The following is a 17,119-nucleotide window of genomic DNA, read 5'->3' on the forward strand; positions in this document are numbered from 1 at the left end:
AGCTTCTCTAGATTTTAAAATTAGTGCATGATTCTTTAATTCGCTGTCTATAGATTTTTAAAATATGATAATGACCTCAGTAATACTGACCCAATGTTTCATCTTAGAAAACTCTCCAATTTTAAAGCCTATATAATATTTTATCTCATTGACCTTGTAGGCTTCTATCTCCAGATCAGTCCCTATGCCACTGTCAAATATTTCAGTGCCAAAATCAACTGTTTCACGTGTGCCGTGCAATGTAGAAGGAATAAGCCCTGAATTAGAAAAAGTATTCATTAAAGAAACCAGTGGAAAAGAAGAAGTATCCAAGGTAAGGTTTAAGTTTTTGGGGTGTTTTTACATTTTTAATGGTCAGAATTTAGTAACGTGTTGTGAGAATCTTCGAAATGACTGACGCAACATAGCTTTACATCTAGGGTTGGCTTGAAAAATTTCCGTTAACTTTTTCTATGGAAAAATTGAGGTTTTGGCTAAATAGTTTTTTTTGTGAAAAATATCTGCTTTCTACAGAACATTTCGGTTTCATCAAAACCTCAAATATTTCAGCTAAAACCTAAATATTTCCATTTCATGCTGCTGTGGTACTCCCATGAGAGTTGTAGTTCAATTGCCTTTGTCTGAATTCTCCTTTGGGGGCTGGACTCCTGAACTGGACTTCATCTCCTTGGTCTTTCACCTGTCCTCACTAAGAGGGGAGACTGTGTGGTGCATCATGAGGGATGTAGACCAGGTAGGGATACTACTTGTAGAAGAGAATGGGAGCAAACTACAAATACATGGGGCATACCGCGGCAGCATTTAAGAATTGAATTATTTCTGTTAATGGACAAATATTTCAGTTTTGGTTCTCCACCGAGGGAGAAAAATATTTTCCGACTGGCTCTAGGCATGGCAAAACTTAATACAGTAAAAGCTTGTGTTGTCTGGCACTTTACCAACCTGAAACTGGCATTTCAGGGCACCAAATCCAGGCGGCACTCACCTCGGGCGGTTCCCCGCAAGCGGTGACATGTCCCTGCTGCTCCTAGGCAGAGGAACAGCCACAGGAGCTCCGTGCGCTGCCCCTGCCCCACCCTGAGCACTGGCCCCACAGCTCCAATTGGCCGGGGACCGCAGCCAGTGAGAGCTGCGGGGGCGGCGCCTGTGGGCGGAGGCAGCACCCAGAGCCGCCTGGCCGCATCTCCGCCTAGGAGCAGCAGGGATATGTCACCGCTTGCGGGCAACCGCCCGAGGTGAGTGCCGCCTGGATCCGGCACCACGAAACCCCTCCCACAACTCCACCCTCTGCCCCGAGCCCCCTACCGCACCCAAACTCCCTCCCAGAGTCTGCACCCCTTCCTGAGCCCCCTCCTGCAAGCAAACTCCCTCCCTCTTAGTTAACTGGAATTTTTAACTTACCGGCACCCCTCATTCCCCCAACATGCCGGATAACAAAGCTTTTACTCTATCTGCTTTTGCGAAAGGTCATACAGTGGCTTTATGTACATGAGTTTTGAGGTGCCAAAACCTGGTATATATGGTCCTTCATTATGGTGATTAAACACAAAAAGTAGTAAAGTAATCCTACCTTCTCCAGAGGCTTATTCAAGGCTGTTCATATATTTTGCATTAAATCTGGTCTTCCAAGTCTTGCGTTTTCTATTTAGAAGTGGCCAATATTTTGACAGTATTAAGAAAATACCAAAAATAATATACATATTGTCTTTGTGTTATCTCCTAGAGTGTATATTACTGTGCCACTGCCAATGGTTAGAGCTGTTAAAGTCAGAGGTCATTATCAATTTGTCTCATAAATACATTATTCTTGGACTCAAACATCTTATTACTGTACATGTTGGGCTTTACACTGTAAGTTGCTTGAATGCTCTGCCTCTGATCCAGCAAAGCAGTTAAGCGCATAAATGTTCTTATGTTCAAAACTAGGTGGACAAATAGTTCCAGAATATTCTCTTCACTCCACTGTCCAATATAGTTATCTAGTTAAGTAATGCATATTTAACTCTTAATATTTGCTTGTATGTCAAGCCCTCCAGCTCCCTAATACATTTTGTTGCTGTATTGTGAACCTCTTCCAATTTGTCAATCTCTTTTTTCTTGTAATGAAGGTACTAAAACCGAACAAAATATTGTAAGTGCAGTTGCACCAGAGCCATATTGAGGGTGATTATTATTTTCTTGCTCCACCGCATCTGTATTTGCTGCTCAGAATTGCATTGTTCCTTTTGTCTGCAATAATGCATTGCAAATTCATGTCTACGTGGTTGTCCATTATCATTCCTAAGTTTATATGAACATTACTGCTTTCAAGAATTCTCTCTCCTGTTGAATAACTATATTTTGGATTCTTTTTCCCTAAATGTTATAAAAAAAATCAGAAACTGCAAAAAATAAAATGCATTTTATATGTCCCCTTATATTGTTTTTGTCACTTTTTCCCCATCTCTTCCCAGTTTATCTGTGGATTTTGTCGTCAAGCTCTTTATTCGGTTTTTTTCTTTTTTTAGATCATTAATAAACTTTAAATAAGACTGGGTACAATGTAGGACCAAATTAAGCCCTGGGTACATGGGTGCAGCTCCATTGACTTCAGCTGAATTATCCTTACATCAGAGCTGAAATTTAATCCACAGATTCAGTTGGTAATCTATTAAACTTCTCCCTCAATTTGATACTTTGATATTTATCATTATATTCTGTTTACAGTCTTTCAGAAAGCCTTTTCAATCCACATGAATCAGTTTGAATTAATTAAGACTTGTGTTTGTGGGACACGCTTTACTAGCACACAAATATATTGTTTCCTGCTTTCCTTGTGCTAACTTAATTTTGTAAGCATATTTTTAAAAAATGAACAGATATGTTAGTTTGCAAGATATATTCTGTTTCACCCCATGCTGCTTATTGCTTTTGAGTCTCTAGAAGTTAGAAATATTTTCTCTCATTATTTATTCCACTTTTTTTTTTTTACAAGGGATAGAAGTTAGACTTACATGATAGTAACTGCTAGGATATTTTCACTACGTATTTATACTTCTAAAAAAAATAATTGTTAAAGGCACAGTAACTTTATTAGTTAATTCCCTTACTATTCTAGTTGAATATAGTTTGGATGGCTAACTTGTATATTTTCAGATATTCCCTTTCCTTCTGTTTAGTAATGTGTATATTTTAATGACCCTCCGCTTTGCTTAAATATCCTAACTCTTCCTTTTTTCTTGTTAAAAACAGTTAAATATTAGCCATTTCTGAGTCCTTGTTAATATTATCCCATCCTTATTTATTAATGGACTTAATTTCTTTCTACTACTGATTCCTTTCTTAATGCTCATGTGAAAGCCCTCTATATTCCTCTTAGCTGCTGTTGGTTCTCTTCCCCCGCCCCCTTTTGGATAGCACTAACCCATTCTCCTTTTTGCTGTCTGTTTTACCAGGAAGCCTTAGTTGTATTCTTCTTTGGTTGCTTTCCCTTTCCATTTATAGTATGAACAATGATCAGTTTCTTCCTGACAGGGGCGGCTCTAGGTTTTTTGCTGTCCCAAGCTCTGAGAGCACAACTGCCCAAGCCCAAAAAAAAAAAAAAAAAAAAAAAAAAAAAGCCAGAATGCCGCCCCTGGAATTGTGCCACCCCAAGCACATGCTCACTTTGCCTAGAGCCGGTCCTGCTTCCTGAAGCCATGTGTATGGATTTGGAGGCTGGATTTTGTTGTCTTAGTCTCCAGCAGATCTACAATACAAAGTGTTTGTGGTGGCTGGAGTGGAGTATTGAATTTAATTTAGATGGAAAGCATGAACAACCTCTCATGTTTGATGTATGGAAAATCAGAGGTGTCCAGTTACAGGGCGTTTTTCTGCTTGTTCAACCAATAGACAAATGCCCAGCAGCTGGACATTGTTTTTCTGTACATTACGTATAAATGAACATATCTGACCCAAAAAGTTTTTATATAAAACTTTATATAAAAGTTTTTAAAATTAGAACATTTTAGCTGTATAAAGATGACACTATTAAAAAAAAAAAACCATCCTAGAAAAGATTAGCCTTTTACATGTTCACTTTAACCATGTATTTTGTTTAAATTCCTAATACTTGTGTAACAAGGGAGTAAACTAGTTTGTGTGTGTGTCCCTCTGTCCAAGGATTCAATCCTGTATTAAGATATGACTGTTTTCTAAACTCCATAAGTGTGAAAGATCCTTGCAGTATCCCTACATCTCCTGTTTGAATATTCACTGGTTTCATTTATTCTTATTCCAAGGGACCCTGGGAATGCACTGTAGATTTTTGCTTTCACTGGTCTTGACTATGTCTGCTTCTACTACAATGTCGTTCAGCTTCACTGCTATTATGAGGGCAAAGGCAAATTGTATCTTATTTCTGCCTTTTTTATGTTCCAGCCTGCATGGTGGTTTTAAATAGAAAAAGTTCTAACTTTGAGACAGGACTAGTTATTTCCTAAACAGCTATAAGATATGTGGAAACTAGATCTCTTGTGCCTATTATGGGTATACTGCATCTCAGTAACATTACTAATGTTCAGAATGTAAGTGGCTTCCTTCTTAAAGAATTAAGACTACCACTGAGTGTAGTTTATTGGTGAATTTTAATGGAGTACCTTGAGAAGGGTATGCTCCTGTCAGATTGACCATGTCTTTATCTCTGCTTAAGGGGCTCTTTTTGCAACAAAGAGAGGGAGACAAATAGCTATCAATGTCATGCCATGTTCTGGGCTCAGTTAGCGTTGTCTGTATGCAAAAGATTAACACACATGACTTGATTCTCTTACAAAAACACTCACAATACAAAAATGTTCATGTAATTTTCCATGAATTTATCATTATAAGTAGTAAAAGCAGCTGTTGTGAATTAATTATTTCATTTCTTCAGTTTAAAATTGTGAAGACCTCAATTTTTAACATACTCCATAAACTACAGGTATGGCTCACTGAAAGTAATTTTGAAACACCGATTTAAGTTGTTAAAAGCCATTCAGGCTATTTTAAAATATTTTGATTTTTATTTGCTGGAATTTAAAAACTTTGCACAAGAAACAACATTAAAGTGAAAGTTTACAGTTAGTATTTTTACAGGTTTTGTTTCTTTTTTAAATTGCATTCCTAAGTACATAAAAAGGCTTGGATTTTATATGAAGGGGAAGTAGAATTCTGCAGAAGAAAAGTAGTCTCTGAAATATATGTGGGCATTTTCGAAGTAGTGAACACCATTTAACGTACATAGAATAGTGTCTGTCTAAGAATGAAAACTTTTATTTTCCATAATCTTAGCTTCATGGCAACGTGAAATATTTTGTATGTGATACACTTCCTGACTGCACAGTGGCATTTTTGCCCCTCAAAATTTAAGTATTTAAAACTACTGACTTATTAAAGCTATTCCTGTTTGAGGTGTGATTTTTTTTTTTCTTTTTTTTTTACTTTTTACATACACCTCTACCCCGATATAACGCTGTCCTCGGGAGCCAAAAAATCTTACCGCGTTATAGGTGAAACTGCGTTATATCGAACTTACTTTCATCCACCGGAGTGTGCAGTCCCGCCCCCTCGGAGCGCTGCTTTACCGCGTTATATCCAAATTCGTGTTACATCGGGTTGCATTATATTGGGGTAGAGGTATACTTGTTAATCTTCTTTATAGTGAAATGTAATTCCTGATTAGTGATCAATGTTCATCTTTAGAGGAGTAAGATGAAATGATGTTTTCTCGATAATTCAGAGAACAATTGATTGTTGTTGCTAAATGAAGCATCTACATTTGGTCTGTTAACGATCATTATAAGGAAAATGTGTTCTGATTGGGCCCTGAAGGTGTTCGTTTCTTGTGTTCCAACACCATGCTGTGGCATGTTGTGTTGGACGTTTACCAAGCACTTGTTGGTGAAAGTTTGACCATTTATGTTTAGAGTTTACTTCCCTGAGAAGCAGTGTTCTCTCTCTCTCTCTCTCTCTCTCTCTCTCTCTCTCTCTTTTATTTATATATAAACACAGTTTCAGTTAACAGTCTCAGTTTCATATGATTTGATTGCAGCTTTCTTTTTTCCATTCACGATGACATGTGAAAAGAAAAGTGAAATTTAAGCTAGGTAGTCATAATTTTTACCCATGTTATCGGTAGCTTTAGGAAGTTTTTTTACTGTGAAATATTTAGTTTATATAATATTACATACAAAAAATACATTGAAAGAACCTTATTAAGGTTATAAAGTGAAAGCACTCAGAAGTTAGGAAATACCAGAATTAATGCTGTCTGTGCCACAGAGCTCCTATGTGGTGCTAAGCAAGTCACTTATTCAAAGTAAAAGTCCTCTAGAATTTTTTTAACAAGGGCAAAACAATGTATTTTCCCCTAGCCTCATTCTCAGAAATGGCTGAACCATTTTGGCTAAAATAAAATTTTAAAAAATCTCTTTCCTAGGCCTTGCCTAAATGAGAATAAAATTGATGTTTGTTTATTGGTTTTATTTGTTCCCCCTCTCCTGTTTTTAAGTGCAATATAATTCAGATTTGTAGAGCCCTGCGTGGATACACCGTGTATCCACATCTGATCCACAGTCAAAAATTATCTGTGGATTTGCAGGGCTCTACACTGGGGGCCGGGCTGAGGCTCCAAGGCATCCCTCCTGCCGGAGCCCGGTCGGAGAGAGCCACATGAGTAGCCGTGGGAAGCCCGCACGGAGTCGTGGACCCTTCACCTGCCCTCTGCCAGTTGGGGAGCCTGGGGGACAGGGACACGGCTGGGGACTGCTCTCAGTCCCTCCCCCTGCACCGTGGGCAGGTGGAGGGTCCGCCACAGCTCCCCAAGTGGACTACATGCTGGCCTGGGAGGGGGAGTCCTGTGGAGCTGCCTGGGGGCTGCTCAGGCTCCCCACCCAGGGCAGGTGGATGGTCTGCTGCGGCTCCCCACAGCTGCCCTCCTGGCTCTTATTGTGGCCAGGCTGTGGCTCTGAGCTGCCTCCCTCCTCAGCCAGAGCTGTGCTGGCAGCTGTGAGATGCCACTCTGGACCCTCCATCTACCCTGGGTGGGGGCCCTGAGCAGCCCCCTGCCAAATGTCCCAGCCCCCCACCCAGTATCCCTGCCCCCCAAGCTCACCACCCAGGGCTGGTAGAGAGACCCAGGGTCCCCACACCTGCCAGCACGGTTCTCCTGGACCAGCTCTAGCCAAGGGGCGGCTCTGATTTGCAGCCTGGCCATGGTAAGAGTCAGGCGGGCAACTGTGCGGAGCCGCGGCAGACCCGCCACCTGTCCCAGGCAGGGAGCCCGAGCAGCCTCCAGTCCGTGTCCCTGCCCCTCTGTCCGTCCCCTAGCCTCTCTGCCCAGGACAGGTGGAGGGACCCAGGCTCTTCACAGCTGTCTGCGCGGCTCTCCCTGACCCAGCTCCAGCTGGGAGTGGGGTATGTGTGGACCCTCCACCTGCCCTGGGTGTGGGGCCCAAGCAGCCCCTTCTCCCCCGCCCAGTGTCCCTACCCCTCCCAACTCCCCCCGCAGATATAAAGCGGATACCTGCGGGTTTGCAGGGCTCTACAGATTTGACTGGAGATGTTGAGAGAACACTGTTCTCAAAGACAAAACTATATACCCGGGGGGAAGAATAGCAAATGGGGGAGTACACCAACCTGGTTTGTCACTGTCACCAAAAGGGGAGTGGGTGGGAGGGGCTTAAACAGTGGACCAGAGAATGGTGAGCCACAGTTGATAAATTTATATATTTTTTAAAACTAGGCGTGTAACATACTATTCTATTTTCATCTTTCATTGTGCTCTCTCACCAAAGCTAGTTACACCAAAGCATAAAATCTTATCTGTTGGAGATCTTCGTTAAGGTGATTTTTTTTTTCCTTTTGTAACAATAGTAACTTATTGGAAATTGCACTAGTGTAGTTATCTCTGTTAAACAAAATTGAGAAGCTAAGCAGTTATTTAACATTTTGTATTGTTACTTTTAAAAATACCGTAGTATTTATTTAAACAGAATAAATCTTAGCACACTGAGATAAACTGAAATGCATCTAGTCCTGAAACTTGTATAAGAAATATAGTTGCAGTTGTCCTGGAGCAAAAGAGTTAATGTGTATTTTATCATTCTTTCCTTTTTAAATAACATGCTTGGTTTAGAACAGATCTTTGTAGTCTAGACCCGAATCTTCAATGGGAGCTTTGCAGGCTGAAGGCTTTTAGAATCGGCCCTTGTTATGTAATCTAAGCGTTGTTTCTGTTGCAGCCTTTGGATATTCCTGATGGTCGAAGAGCACCCTTGCCTGCTCATTATCGTAGCAGTAGCACGCGTAGCATTGATACACAGACTCCCTCTGTCCAAGAGCGCAGCAGCAGCTGCAGCAGCCACTCACCATGTGTCTCTCCCTTTTGCCCTCCGGAATCTCAGGATGGGAGTCCTTGCTCAACAGAAGATTTGCTATATGACCGTGATAAAGGTGAGAGTTGAACAGTCCATTTGAGCATGTGGGCACTGGGGATAGCATGTGGTATCCTGCAGTTACTACTACCTTCATTTTACTCATTACATCAATTTTTTTATGTTTTGTTTGGTTGTTGTAGTGGGATTCCAGATGAGGATTCATCTTAAAATTGGTTTTGTTTGTGTACATATGTTTTCCCCTCTTGTTTGTGAAATTTCACAAACATCTTCCATAAATATGTCAGAGGAGCACAGCAGAGTCATAAGTACATATGAAGGGTATAGCATAAAGAATGCAGAAAGCAACATGTATATGTTCAAAAAAGTGTTTCATAAAGGAGTATGTAGAATTTGGATTCATCATATGAATGGGTTACTTGCTGATCAAAATAGTGAATCTGACTGTTTATGAACCTTGTTCAAAATAGGATTTTGCATTTTTCTAACATTACATTTGTAACTAAACTACTGCTTCTCACTGGAAATAGTTGGAACTTGCTGATGAAGAACTGAATTTGTATTTGGCTGCATTGCATAACCAAACAGGATTTCTGAATGACTTCTTAGTTAAATTTTACATTAAAACCATTGTCAATATCTTTCACTTTTCTCCGTGGAGGTTGTAAATGGCAATGGAACTTGGTCGGGTTCCAGTATTTGAAAGAGTTAACAGATAAATTATGTAGTACACAAAGATGTAAGTAGCAATACTGTACACTGTAGTATCATTAGCCTTCGTAGTAGTAGTAGCAGCACACATGCTGGAGAGAAAATGTCTTGTGTGAATGGAGATTCCCATCATTCATAAACTTAATTTCCAGTACCTACAGAGTGACAGAATAGTTGTTTAGTTTCAGTTAAATATCTAATTTCTTTTGTGACTGGTCAGTTTCATTTGTTGTTTTTTGTTCCCCAGGTTATGCTTTTAGTAGTTTGTCTTTTGTTTCCTGATCACCTACTACTTCTACAGATCGGAATTTTGCTCAGAGTATGAGTTGGCTCACTAAACAGGAGATCTGTTGCATATGTGGTACCACTGTTCTGTCAATTTTAAAATATTTCTGTAAACCTGAGTAAAAATTGTAAAATGCCCCTATTTGACTGACCAAAGAGACTGATTGATTGTTTGATCAGGAATTTTAATTTAGAGATAGCGTGTTCTTGATGTATTATTTCAATAGCTATGAATTGTCTAGGAAAGTGTGCAAAGTATTGTGGTGTTGCTCCTTTTCAGTCCGTTCTTGCTATAGATTTAAAATAAAAAACTAAACTTATTTCAGTTAGCTATAAGTAAGAATTGTTAACTCAAGAAAATGTCAGTTTGAGAACAGAGTTTCCTATACAGCATTAACAAATTTAGGCTTCTATCTAAACATTGATTTTTATTGAGATAACTAACATGTTTACAGTTAAGCACATGCATAAATGTTTGTAGAATTACTAAAAATGTCTAAATTGCCCTGATGTGTATGTGTTTGGAAGAATCATCAACTAGCCTAGTATCTTTAGCATCAGGACTGTGTCACAAGAGCCCTCTGTTTAGGAGCAACTTTGGGTGTTACTCCTGGGATGAAGTTTTAACATTTTCACAAATCTGATGTGTATTTTGGGCAATAATGTTTGCTAACTGAATGGCTCAATGGCTTCTGGGTGACTAATCAAAGTCTAAATGGGCTAAAGAGACAGACTCCATTTTGGTGCAAGGACAATGTGCATCTGTGAAAGGGTCAGGCAATGGATTCCACAGAGATAATTTGTATAAGGTTTCTGAATGTCTTAAGTAAAAACTCGTTTTCTTTTTGTAACTAAGATTTTTGGAATCAATTCACAAGTGTGCTAAGTACAGGATGATGCTGGGTGGTGCATTAAGGTTTTACACTCTTTCCGGTGTATATTCTCTGCTTATTTTTTGTTAATACACCTTTTAGTATTATATAATCTGGATAGAATAAGATTGTCTTTTTATGGGGAATACTGACTGTTCTTGATCCTGAAGAATGTTACTTGTCTGTCTTTAATTCAGGAAGAAGGGAATTAATTATAGAACTGTTTATCATCTAGAAAAGATCAGACTCACATAAAAAGTCTTGGTACAATGTAGGAGTTGGCCTGGCTCCAAAATCAGCAGAGACCGGGAGGGCAAAAATAGATAAACTGCCCATTAGTGAAAAGGGTTATCTGCAAGTTCTGTGTTGCTTTGTCCAGGTCAAATCACTAAATAGACTGCCACCATCAAAAACATTCACAGTTTAAAAAAATTAGTCAACTCACAGGTATGTTTGTTCAAATGTATTTCCTCAAAACACATACACTAAAAAGCCCCCCCCCCCCCCCCAAAAAAAAAAAAAAAAGAGATTCAATTTGTAGTTAGGCATGCACAAATCTAAAATTTTCAACAAATGAAATGAGTATTAACATTCTAAAGGAAAATCTTTTATTTGTGTGGAAGTATAATACAATGAGTGGGTTTTTAAAAAAATATTTTTAAGAATGTGGGCTTTCAAGTTTGTGTTTTTTACATTCTATATCTTGGGTATCTCCTGGTTAGAAAATGAAGACTAGAACTGAAGTATTTTGTTTCAAATTTGAATTGCTTGTCACGTGTCAGGTCTTCTATTTTTTAGGAAGTTGACAGTTAATTATTTGGACTTAGTTTTGCTACTGAGCTTCAAAAGCAGCAGTGGCATTTGCTCTGTCCATGGATCTTAGGACTGGCTATAATACTAGGTTTTTACTGATTGACAGCCTTAGTGTATATGCATATAGCATTGGCGACAAACATGCTAGTTTGTAAAGTTATACAGTCAGTAATCTCTGCATGCCTGGTATAATAAAAATATGACAAAATAGCTTAATTATCATTATGAAAATACTAAGACAAAGGTTTTATATTTAATTAATACGCAAATTAAGCTTGCTCTGTTTCCCACACTCTACTTTTGACATTATGATGTGAGGACATGTAAACAAGAAAAACAGCTGTAGCATGTGTTGGGGAAACCTAAGCAATTGGTGCTGATTTAGAAGTGATACTGTAGCCAGAAATAGGCCTTTGCCCTCAGTTCAGTATAGTAGGGTGGGAATAGGACTGGTTCAGGAAGGAAGGGATATCTGTTCTGGATAGAAGCATCAGAGTAAATGGATTAAAATTAGCTGCTTCTTTCCCCTTTCCCTGTGCCCCCCCACCAAAAAAGTTCAATCATAGCACAACCAAGGCCATGGTTATTTTTAGTAAATTTATAACCAGTTTCTGTAGATGTAGTTTAGTAACTCTGTGGCATTGCTAATGAACAGCATTAATTGTTGGCGCTAGAAAAATGGATGCAGTGACTTTCACAATTTCAGATTCAAGGGTTCTTACGTGATATTAAAATTCAGCTGTCAGATGAACAACATACCGTTTGTCCTTCTTTGCAGTCAGACATTTTAAGGCTTGAAAAGCTTACTAGTACATGCAAACAAAATGTAGGTATTTTAAATGCCAGATGATGTATTCTGTTTCTTCCCCGATTTGGGCCTCATTTTCCCTTCAAGTTAAAAAACTTGTTTTGATTTACTATTGAAAAATATAATTAACAGCATTAAGCTGCTCCCGAATGTTTTTCTGAATAGAAAATGAAAGTTAATAGTTAATCGAGCCACGTGAGCAGTAAGGGGAGCCAAGCCACTGTCCAGACACAGCACTGCTTTACATTTCTAAAGCATCTTTTCTTTCTTGTGTAAAGCTGTGCTTTGGCCACAGGCCCTCAGTTGCTGCTCTTTGAACCAGGTCAGCTGTTTAGATTACATTTCTATAAGGAGCTACTTAATCTAATGAATTTTTCAATAGAAAATGAAAGTAAACTCTGGTGAGGGGAACCATAACAGTTTCTGCAATGGGAGAGTGATTCTAAACAGCATTGGTGAGAGCATGTGAGGAGAAAATTTAATGGCAACTGTTTTAAAAATTCGTTAGCCTATTGTATGGTAATAGGCATCATCAATGCATTAAGGCTACCAACTCTACGAAGTTTGCATTATTGGGATGCAGATCTGAGACACTGGTGTGACCCTAGTGCACATAGGATTGACTTTTGAGATCCTGTCTTCTGGAGGAATATTTGAGCTCTCTAAACCTATCCTGTTAAAATTGTAATCTAGAATCTGGTTTCTCATTGGGGAGTCAACTGGTTAAAGTATTTTTTTTTATACGCAGATTACCTCCATAGTGGTCCCTTGCCTAGCAATCTAGCATAGTAACTCTTAAGTTGCTAAATACTTGATATCCTGCAGTTCCTCTAGAACAGGGGTAGGCAACCTATGGCAGGTGTGCCGAAGGCGGCACGCGAGCTGATTTTCAGTGGCACTCACACTGCCCGGGTCCTGGCCACCAGTCCGGGGGGCTCTGCATTTTAATTTAATTTTAAATTAAGCTTCTTAAACATTTTAAATACCTTTTTACTTTACATACAACAATAGTTTAGTTATATATTATGGACTTATAGAAAGAGACCTTCTAAAAACATTAAAATGTATTATTGGCACACACAACCTTAAATCAGAGTGAATAAATGAAGACTCGGTACACCACTTCTGAAAGGTTGCTGACACCTGCTCTAGAACTTGTTTTAGCAACATTTGTGTTTCGGAGAAGAGTAATATTGAGGTAATTCTAGTCTCATGGACAGAGGAAAAGAAAAGATAATGATGAGTACACAGGGAAGAAAGTAGGACAGGATAATTTTATACTTTGGGCAGGAGAGGTAAATTAGACAAAAACAATCCTAATGTATAACCAGCCTGCTTTAAAATATATTTTATATAGGGAAAAATACCTTTATGATTTATAACCTTTTCTTGAATGATTTAGTAATAAGTATTCACTTTTAAGTACTACTTGGAAGCTGCAGAATGGTGCTGTAAACTGGGTGCCCCAAGCAACATGCGGATAGAGGTGCCATCTTTTCAGTGAAATTTACTAAAAGTCCCATTGCATTTTCACAAAGACTTAATGTCCTGGCTAAATTCCAGTTTGAGTAACTATATTCTGTCTACCAGGATTGTATAGTCTACACCCAAAGTTTCAATTTTATATAGTATTCTGATAAACCTCCTGGGCTAAATGTTTTAGTGTTCTGTACACTATTACTTAGTTTGTATATTCCATCCCAATATTAGCTGCACTTCTGTGATGGCTGTTCAAAGGACTCCTTTATATATGGAGCTATATCCTGCAATCCTGTCTTGGCCAAAACTCCCATTTAATTCTCTTTTAGTGGGAGATTTGGCTAAATAAGGACTGCAGGGTCTGGTTCATGGTTTGTAAAGGTTTTATAAAGTGCATGGAGAGACTACAAACAGGCACTTTTCTGTATAAATAAAGAATACCATTTGTTTTTTAATTGAACAGGCTTTTTTAACCTATCAAAACAAAAAGTAATCCTGAGTGTCATTAGCAGAGTTTCTATTTTCCTTTTTTTTTGTTTTCCAATTGTCCATCTGCCACTCAATATTAGTAGTTAAACTTTGCCGGTTACCTCTTACATCTGTCCCTTTTGTGTAAGTACTGTCACAGGACGGTATTCTCATTGTTGAAACATATCTAGAGATTAAAAAACATTTTGTTACATATTTAATCTGTGTGTGTTTATTAGTGAAAATAATCATATTGTTTAATAGTTGGTTAAATCATAAACATTTTCTAAATCATAAGCATAAAACTGCATATAAAATGTCTAAATTTTAAGTTTACAGTTGTATAACTTGGAACTCCTGCCAGACAAAACTGTTTGCCAAGGCAATCTTCATTGTAGTAACAGTGAAAAAACTGAATTTAAGTGTTACATCTTACTGTTTCCTATTAATCTTTTATTACTGCCCCCTTAATGAAATGTGATTCATTAATTTACTAAAATTGTAGGCTTTTAACTGCCAACACTGCAGATTCAGCCCAATACATGAAAAAATTAAGCAGTGTTCACCATTCCTCATGTAACTTCATCAGCAATAAGTCTTCTGGTACTGGAAATGTAACTGACAGTGTTGTTGATACTGTTCCAAGGAGAGCAGAATTGAGCTTGCTCTTCTGTGGCATTGTTGGCTTTGCAGCACTGACAATATTAAAAACTTGTGTCGATAAACTAAGCATATGTTACTCAAAACGGGAAAGATACAAAGATACATCTGAACCATATTTTGCAGCAGCAAAATCAGTGTTGACAACTAACAGTCCTGTGAAAAATGGAGTGGAAATATGATTTTAAACTTTCAGTCACCATGCAAGCTATTTAGTGGTATTTAAAAAACATTTTAGAAATTTCAAAATGTTATCCGTGTTACCCGTGCTTGACGGTACAGAGGCAGAGCAGCCATTCAGAGTAGCTAAGAAGTGACATGAGGAATCTGGAACCTTGACCTGGTTAAGATCAGATACGGAGGTACAGTATGCTTGTTTTGTTGACGTATGTTTGTAGAGCACACCCCACTAGCTGTTGAATGGAGATAAAATAATGACTTCTTTGAAAGAAACCGTGCATCCCTACCTCCCAAAGGGATGGTGTTTTGGGAAGAAATATTTGCAGGTTTATTAAAATACACATTACTTATTTTTTTAATATTAGAATTACAGTTGAGGTTTCTGAACTTTATTACTGGAGGCAGGGCCGGCTCCAGGCACCAGCCTACCAAGCATGTGCTTGGGGCGGCACCTGGAGGGGGGCGGTGCTCACCCGGGGAGAGCAGAGCCGCAGCGGGCTCGCCACCCTCCCCCCCGGCGCTCCGGCCGGTCGGGGAGAGCGGGGCTGCGGCCGGAGCGCCGGGGGGGGGGGGGGGGAGGCTATTTTGCCTGGGGCAGCAAAAAAGCCAGAGCCGACCCTGACTGGAGGTATCTACTTCACTAAAAACTTTACCAACTGAAGACCAGTTTAAGAAACTGTAAAGACTGTCCTTCCTGCTTTAAATACTGATATAATTACAGGCTTGTGATTTTGTTTCCACAGCTCTGGAAAAAAAACTTAAGGTTTTATGAAATGAAGCACAAAGCACATACTGTGTGATTCACTTCATAAGCATATGTATTCTTCAGACATCAAAATCACACATTCTGTCCAAAATGAAAGGCTTGCTATTCTGTAAGTAACACACACACCCATTAGCTTTTGTTAGCTTGTTAATCATCCCCCTACTTCGTATCTACCCTTAGATATTAATCACTTTTACCAATTTACTTACTTAATTTGTCCTATAACAGTTTCAAGCAAACAAATCCAAACATGCTAAAAACTTGATCAATCGATGAGCTGGCTAAACAGGATTGTAGATCTTCTTAAAATTGACTAAATTTTGAATTCAATTGTTATCTCTCTTAAGTTTACATCTATAGTTTTCCATTGATTGGTGCAATGAACAGTAATACAGTCTCATTTCCAAACAGATTTTAGGTGGAAACCTGGAGCTTCAATTTTAAATGCTAAAAGAGGAGGAATGAACACAGGATTACATTCCATCTCCCACATTTCAGTCTACTCTTCCTGTTCTGGGTTCAACATATGACCTTTTTATATGGGGTCAGCCATGCTGGCCAAGTATTGGAAAGATTCTAAAAGGATCTTGATACTGTCAACTTGACAAATCATACTACTGTTTGGAAACTTTTTACCTATCTTGTTCCAGGTAACACCTAATATCCTGTAACTAAAAAGTCCATTCTGACTGCTGAGGGAGAAACAGTGAAACAGGCTTTGCAGAAGTGCTGTTAAGGAAATAAAGAAACTGGAAAAAAATTTCCTCAAATCAGTTGCAGTGTTAAAGGGAAGTGTGGCTAAGTTGGTAGTGTCCGTTAAAAATGAAATCGTGATCTATCAAAACACCTAACATTTAAATTCAGTATCTTATATTTATGAGCGATGATTATATCGGAACTTTTGCAGACTCTTTTGTGGGTTCTCAAAGTGGACTTAAAATGAATTCACTGAGTTTCTGCATGGGATATGGGGAGTCTGTGCTAGTGGATAACAGTGCAAGATTGTGGCCTCAGTTAGATTTTCCCTTGTTGTTTCTGCTGGCCTTTCATACAACAGGGGAAAATAAAACATTCAAAAATAGGAAAATGTGTATGTGAACCCACAGAAATTGTCTGGGGAACTCCAGATAGGTACAGAAATAGAAATTACTCTTAGGGTGGGATTTGCAAGCAGGACTTTGGTGCCCTTCAGCCTATTGAAATTCAAAATCCTGAGGTAAGTGCCCAGGCTCTCTGTACAATGTGTGGGGAGAGCAAGATGCCATAAAAAGGGATTTACAAAAGCCAGTGTGCTGAGTGGAGAGCTGCCTAAACTAGCCAGTGGGAATTGCTGAGGAGAAGGGGTCTGGCCTAAGCCCTGCCCCTCCCAGGGAGTTAAGTGCCTATCTCTGGGCCAGAGGAAAGCATCTTCTTCTGCTTGGGATTCACAGCCGTGAACCCTCTCCTGGAGTTAAGTGCCAAAGCCAGGTTAGTGTTTTGTCTTCAAAAATATTTGTGGTGGGGCCCTATTATAGCCTTTAGACTAGTGGTTAGGCTCTCAGCCAAGCCGTCAGAAACTTCCATTCTGCCTGATCTGTAGCAGGGACTTGATCTTGAATCTCTCACCTCCCAGGTGAGTCTCCTAATCACTTTTGAATCCCATCCTTAACTCCTTTTTTGAAACTGACTAGATTTCAAGTTGACATTG

General features: G+C 39.1%; 1 protein-coding gene across 2 annotated transcripts in view; it reads left to right on the forward strand.

Annotated features, from left to right (window-relative positions):
• GLCCI1 (glucocorticoid induced 1) overlaps window positions 1-17,119 on the forward strand; it is a 96,858-nt gene that overhangs the window by 74,439 nt on the left and 5,300 nt on the right. For both annotated transcript variants that reach the window (XM_034760522.1, XM_034760523.1), the window contains exons 5-6: window positions 161-313; window positions 8,238-8,448. In XM_034760522.1, the coding sequence (XP_034616413.1) occupies window positions 161-313; window positions 8,238-8,448 (364 nt within the window). The remainder of the gene's footprint in view (window positions 1-160; window positions 314-8,237; window positions 8,449-17,119) is intronic.

This window comes from Trachemys scripta, chromosome 2 (assembly GCF_013100865.1).
Source record: "Trachemys scripta elegans isolate TJP31775 chromosome 2, CAS_Tse_1.0, whole genome shotgun sequence".
Classification (NCBI taxonomy): domain Eukaryota; kingdom Metazoa; phylum Chordata; order Testudines; family Emydidae; genus Trachemys; species Trachemys scripta.